Below are 6,698 nucleotides of genomic sequence, written 5' to 3'. Positions count from 1 at the left end.
TTAGTAATATCACAAAACAAAATAAGTGAAACAAAGAAGTTACATTTCTCATACAAAGAAATGCAAGATAAGATTCTTCCAAGACCGCAAATTAGATAAGAGTAAGACACCGACACACCGACGAGTCATAAAGTCAAAAACACCTTGATCTTGCACGTAACCATGACACGCGTCGACCTAATAACACGTGTCACCATGACTAGTTGACTACCCATCTCACTTTCCACTCTATATAGTCTACACACCTCCATGCACCTCTCCACAAAGCAAATCAACTGTTCACAAACTTATCAAACAAAAAAACACTTCTAAGCTTCCAATCACTTGAACAATGTCGTCACAAGACCAGCAGTTCAAAGCCGGCGAGTTCAAAGGTCGAGCCGAGGAGAAGACCGGTCAGATGGTGGGAAACATTAAAGACAAGACACAACAAGGAAGAGACACCACTTCCAACGTGACCGGGTCGGCATGGGACAAGACGAAAGAGTCGGCGGAAGCTGCGAGAGACAAGGCGGGGCAGATGGGTCAAGCTACAAAGGACAGGGCGTCGGGTATGGCGCAGTCGACTAAAGAAACGGCTCAAGCGGGTAAGGAAAAGACGGGTGGGGTGATGCAGAGGACGGGTGAGAAAGTCAAGGATATGGCGCAAGGTGCCGCAGATGCGGTTAAGGGTACGTTTGGAATGGGGGGAAATGATGATGATGAGGAGGAAGATATTGGTGGCGTTGGTGGTGGGGTCGGTACTGGTAGGAACACCACCACCACCACCACTGCCACCAAGAGGACTATTCTTTAGATGTTTTGTAACATCTAAGTGGCGTGGTGCATGTGTGGTTTGGTTATCGTTTGCTGTTTTGTGTTTTATGCGTGTTTTTTAAGTTTGACGATTGTGTGTTTTAGAACAAACATGATCGGCTAGTTGTGTTGTCACCTTTGTTTCAGTTCTATGTACATTGCTAATAAATTGGTATATCTATTTCCCATCTAATTTACATAATATGGTACGTGGTGTATGTTGTTGTGGACTATACATTAGGCACTTCTAATGGTTATTCAGGAGGGTTTTCAGAATGAAATCGGATATTTGTGATATTTTTAAGTTGTGACAATTACTTGAATGGGGTTTGACTACAAGTTATATTGGGGGTTTGACTGCAAGTATATATTGTTAATTATTTTTTTAGTTTTATGTGTTTATTTTATATTTTAAAATTTATTTTTATAAGTTAAATATATATTAAAAGCTAATAAATTTAAAGAAATGAAATTAATACAGTTTGTTTGGATTCATGTGCTAATTTAGAATTTTTTTTAGTTTTATGTTTTATGTTTTTATTTTTATTTTCAAATTTATTTTTGTAAGTTAAATATATATAATAAAACTAATAAATTTAAAGAAATGAAATTAATACAGTTGTTTGGATTCATGTGCTAATTTAGAAGTATATTTGCTGGAGTATTTTTAGAAGTACGTATTTTCTTTACAAATTTAGAAGAATTTGGAATTTTTTTTTTTTTTTTTTTTAGAAGAATTTTGGGCTAAGAGTATTTTTAGAAGAATTTTTGCTAGTATATTTGAAGAAAAATTTTAGAATTTAGAAGAATTATAATTTTTTGCGAATTTTAGAAGAATTTGTGTAGTAGAAGGGTTTTGTGGAGTAGAGTTGGAAATTTTAAGTGGGACAAAGTAAACAAATTAGTATTGAATAAACTTTTTTTTAATAATCGGCAAACATCTTCACATTTAATTGCAAAAGTTCGGTATTTTATTTTTAAAATTTAGTTTGCAACGGTTCAAAATATACAAATTTATTTACTGCTATTAGTCTACAAATTTTGAATTCCAAAAATTTTGAATCCCGATAGTTTTAGTTATGTGATCACAATTTCCTATTTTACTCATGTCTTGATCATTTGGTTTGTGCCATTGTGGAAGGGCTTCATGATGTATACAGGCAACAACGAACGCGGTTCTCTCGTCGTGAAAGAAGTAATGAAAGGTAAAAAAGTACATAAGGCCTCAGCGCACCCTATAGAGATAATATTCGTCTTTCTTCCCTTTTTACAGAAGGGTTATTGAACCGTATCTCTTTTTTACATCTTATTCCATAAAATAAATGGATTTTTAGATCTTGTTCATGAGATTAAGAAAAAGAAAGAATTCTCTTTCTATTCTAATTTCTAATTTTTATGTATACTAAAATGACTAAGCTTTTTCTATTTCTTGGTTAGAAAAGAGATAGTTTCTAATTTTTTACTTCACTTCAATACTCAATACAATAACAATAATAGGAGACTGGAAACGAGAGTATTTATCCCGCATCCATTCTTCATATCTTCATATGATTGAAAAAAAAATTGGATGCAACGAAATGGAAATTTTTGGTACAACAAGCCGTGATCTGATAGCTATAAATCTAAATAGAAATATTATATAGATATAAATGAATCTCGATCCTGTAATCAAAGAAAGATAGTGAAAATTTTTCTTATCTTGTGACTTAGAAGAAATGGTGCATGACCAAATATCAAAGGGCTTCATGATGGCATGACCAAATATCATCGGGGATGATCATATGTAAGCCCCATTACACAACATTACAAATAAAGTTATTTAGCGTCTACTATTGGACTAACATTGGCTTGATTCACACCTACAAAAGGTAGATATATATTTTTCTATCTTCATGTGTTGCTTTGTCCTTCATAATTGTGTTGTGAATGGTGTATATATTCATTATCACAGATACCAAGTACAAAGAGGCACATTTATAATGTTATTTAGCAAGGACACAATGAGTGGATATTTATAATCATAGAAATTAATAAATAAAAAAGTGCATTTATAAATACTATTTAGTTGGGACAATGAGCATGTAGGTATTATAAAAAATACCATAAAACAAAAGGAAAGATAAATATATGGCGCTATAGATCTACGTTCATAATGGTGGCGACAAGAGGCACGACATCAGGCCTATAGTCGCATGCATATGACTAGTATAGCCTATAAGAACTAAACTGGCGCAACATAAGAGCATAGTCAGATGTATAGTCAAATGTATATGACGTCGGGTATAGCCTACAAGAGCTACAACTGGCATGACATTAAGGCCATAGTCACACGTATTGATGCCGGGTACGTATAGCCTACAAGAGCTACAACTTAGGTAACATATGTACAATTGTGGTAGCACAACGACGACATATATTCAATCAATCTTACCTTACGAGACCAACTTGTTATTCAACCAACCTTATTAAAACATATTGCATATATATTTGCTGTCTTGCAGTCACGTTGTACCGTGTCTTGATTTTTCCGCCCATGATAACCATTGTCAAGTCATTCAAAAACCCAATTAACCTAGATAACTCAAATAAGTAGGGTATCGTAAATACGAGAGGCATCGGTTAGTATTACACGTTTCGTTTAATTGTGAAAAGTATAACAATAAGATTGATTGATTGTGAATTAATCAATTAAACTATAAAAGAAAATGCTGATCCTTGCCAAACTGCCATCTCGTTTCTTTGGGCCATTAAGAATTTCTTTGTGGGCCACATAAAAAAAATATATCTTCTAATAATGATGTAATTTAAACCACATCAAAATATACATTTTTATGATAATAATGATGCAATTTTGAAACCACATCAATATATATATTTTATGCAAAAGAGACCCATCAGTCCATTACTTGTAACGAGCATGTAATTGTTCCAAACTTCTCAATACTTCTTCACTTGAAGGTCTATCCTTAGGTTTGTTTGCAACACATCTTAATGCCAACGCAATACACTCGAAAGCACCTTGTAGAGGGTAGTTGTGTTCAAGACGCGGATCCATTATTTTCTTTAAATTTCTTCTATTTGATTGGATTGAACTTGCCCAATCCACCAAGCTCTGGTGCCCTTCAGGCCGACTGCCATCCATTGCCCTTCGGCCTGTTATACTTACCAACAACACAACTCCAAAACCATAGATATCGCTCTTTGTAGTCAAATGTCCTGAAAATTGAAAGGTACTTAGGAATACCATTTTATGATATTCTAAGTTTATAATTATCCTTTTGTTCTTTGTCCTTGGTTCCAAAATGAGGAATTGACTTTTGCATCAGTGAAATTGAAATTGGGGTTTCTATTGAAAACAAATTTTTCATGTAAAATTACAGACTTTTAGACAAAAGCACAATGATTGATTTTAATTTTTCTTAATAAAAATGCACTTTCTTATCATTTGGTTCATTCACTCATGCCGTCATGCGGTCATGCCAATATCACCTCTACATCACTTCTCAGTATCACTGCATAATATTGTAACATACCGGTCGAGATATACTCTGGGGCTGCATAACCACATGTTCCCATAACCCTTGTAGTAACATGTGTTTCCCCGGTTTCAGGGCCATATTTCACCAATCCAAAATCCCCTAGTTTTGCATTAAAATCCTAGTATAAGAAAGAGTTAAATAATCGGTTAACTTGGCATAAAAGAAAAATCTCAAAGTGGATAGATCACCATCATTAGTAATAAAGAGCTTAGGAGTACTTCTTCCAGTAATATATCACCGCTTTTTAAACCACGACACATGAGTTTTTCTGAATGCAAATATGACAGTCCACGGGCAACTCCTATCATGATCACAAGTCGCGTTCCCCATGAAAGTCGCTTGGCAATATCTGGTGCATTGACAAAATTAATATTCATCTTACCTATTATTGCAGTAGTTCAACTATCCAGGAGAACGAAGATATACAAATAATGGTTTCAGAGAGATCCAATATAGTTTACCTGTGAATAAAAAGCGATCAAAACTTCTGTTTGGCATGTACTCGTAGACAAGCAAGTGCTCAGATTCATATTTGCAGTGTCCCAATAGTTTAATGATATTAGGATGATCCATATGTCCTAAGAAATTCACTTCTGCCTAAATTCACATATTTTCAAGTTACATTTTGCAAAGAGAAATAAACATATTCCTTTGTAGAATACCATACTCTAAATAAGTCACCTATCTTTTCCATTTAGTTTTACATTAAGATATATATTAAGGAGAATATTTTCCTTGAAGTTTTTCATGAAGCTTCACAAATAAACTTCTTACAGAATGGTGCTTGAGGTACTCACTAGTACTAGAGTATTTATGTACATTGGTGGTACTTACTTGCCATTCAGCAGGTCCTTGAGAGCTTATTTGTTTGAGCCTTTTAACAGCAACAGGAGTTCCTACACCTTTTTTTGAAGGGGCTAATGTGTTTTGATCAACCCAGCCTAAGAACACCTTTCCAAAACCTCCCTCGCCCAAGAGCAAATCTGGGCTAAACTTTTTTGTAGCCTTTTCTAAATCACTTAACTTAAATACTTTCAAATTTGGGCTTGGATTTTGAAAATGAGCAATTCCATTGTTGCCATTGCTATTACTCGATAACTTTGAATCACCTTGGACTGAAATAAATGAATATAAACAAATAATATACACGTAAGTTTAAGTTTTCCAACATGCATGACTATGTAAAGAAAAGACCAACAACAATATGGTACATGTTTCAATTTGGTTGAGATACTTATGCTACAATATGCACTTGGAAATTATGAACATAAATATAAATGTTTTAGGTAATATGATATCTCTATTCTAGCATACATCCTCCTATATATGCTCCAAGCAAGCCCTATCACATATGCTAGTATAGGCGGTTAGACAACCCGGATATACATAGCTTCAACATAAGATAATATATACACACACTAAGTTCTGTAAAACAATTATGCATTGCTTAATACACTAAGAGAAAACTATGGCCTTTAAAACTTCTCAATCAAGGATCTCATTGTGAATGAACACAAGAATTCCAATCATTAGTACATGTAAGTGTTTATAAAACCTAAAACAACCTCAAAGGCCAATGATAGAAGTATTCAAATAATCTTTTGCTTTTGACGTAGGAAATGGCATTCCCATGATTTCATTGATATGCAAAGAGGGGTACACATAAATATAAAGAATATGTCAACACAATTCAAGTGGAGTTACAAATACCATAATTTTGTCCATTGGAGGTAAATGGAAGCATATTAACCATTCTATTGAAGAATGTTTTGCTTGCAACTTGTAGTGAATTATTGAATTTCTCTTGTAAGACCAGTACAAACTCAAGACCGACCACAACCTCAGCCATTGTTGGTCGTTGTTTTGGACTATTGTGCAAACACCTCTCAGCAATTCTAACAAATTCCTTCAAAGATTTTGGCGATATTTCACTCCTTATATCTGGATCTATTACACGCTTTAAATTTCCTTCTTTGATACAATCTTGGACCCATGCCACCAAACCCCATTCCTCCTCATCTAGACTTTTGTCCACCGCACGCTTTCTACACAACACTTCCAACAATACCACACCAAAGGCATACACATCAGACTTCCTTGTCAACTTTCCAGTTGTGAAATAATTGGGATCCAAGTACCCAAAAGTGCCTTTAATAAGTGTGTTGACATAAGTAGATGGTTGATTAGTTGGGCCTATTTTTGACAACCCAAAGTCCGAAATCTTAGCTGCCCAACTTTCATGTAACAAAATATTAGAGCTCTTGACATCACGATGTATAACACCAGACTGAATTCCTGTACCAGTATGCAAGTAGTGTAATCCACGACTGGCACCTATGCAAATGTTGAGTCGCTGAAGCCAAG

The 6,698-nt window shown here is 34.6% G+C and overlaps 2 protein-coding genes across 2 annotated transcripts; one reads left to right on the top strand and one right to left on the bottom strand.

Moving 5' to 3' along the window:
- Positions 1-262: 262 nt before the first annotated feature.
- LOC143617735 (uncharacterized) lies at positions 263-1,048 on the top strand. The gene has a single exon (XM_077090202.1). It carries the CDS (start codon positions 332-334, stop codon positions 794-796), a length of 465 nt encoding a protein of 154 aa, XP_076946317.1. The 5' UTR covers positions 263-331; the 3' UTR covers positions 797-1,048.
- A 2,305-nt stretch (positions 1,049-3,353) lies between these two features.
- On the bottom strand, positions 3,354-5,053 carry LOC143617730 (putative serine/threonine-protein kinase PBL15). The gene is made up of 4 exons (XM_077090193.1): positions 4,796-5,053; positions 4,553-4,683; positions 4,329-4,452; positions 3,354-4,011 (listed from the first exon to the last, which is right to left on the bottom strand). The coding sequence occupies exons 1-4, from the start codon at positions 4,905-4,907 to the stop codon at positions 3,698-3,700; spliced, it is 681 nt and encodes a 226-aa protein (XP_076946308.1). The 5' UTR covers positions 4,908-5,053; the 3' UTR covers positions 3,354-3,697.
- Positions 5,054-6,698: the final 1,645 nt, after the last annotated feature.

The sequence above is a fragment of the Bidens hawaiensis genome, unplaced genomic scaffold (genome assembly GCF_021521415.1).
Source record: "Bidens hawaiensis isolate Kalapana, Puna unplaced genomic scaffold, B.hawaiensis_p1.1 tig00057681_1, whole genome shotgun sequence".
NCBI lineage: Eukaryota > Viridiplantae > Streptophyta > Magnoliopsida > Asterales > Asteraceae > Bidens > Bidens hawaiensis.
This window is presented reverse-complemented; position numbering and strand designations above follow the sequence as displayed.

What these genes read in the sequence shown, in the direction of transcription:
- LOC143617735 (XM_077090202.1), top strand. Translation starts at nt 332, where the DNA reads ATGTCGTCACAAGACCAGCAGTTCAAAGCCGGCGAGTTCAAAGGTCGA.
- LOC143617730 (XM_077090193.1), bottom strand. Translation starts at nt 4,907, where the DNA reads ATGGATCATCCTAATATCATTAAACTATTGGGACACTGCAAATATGAA. An exon ending in TGATCGCTTTTTATTCACAG is followed by an intron (nt 4,684 to 4,795) that starts GTAAACTATATT and finishes TCAATGCACCAG; the next exon opens with ATATTGCCAAGCGACTTTCA. An exon ending in CCCAGAGTATATCTCGACCG is followed by an intron (nt 4,012 to 4,328) that starts GTATGTTACAAT and finishes TTCAATTTTCAG; the next exon opens with GACATTTGACTACAAAGAGC.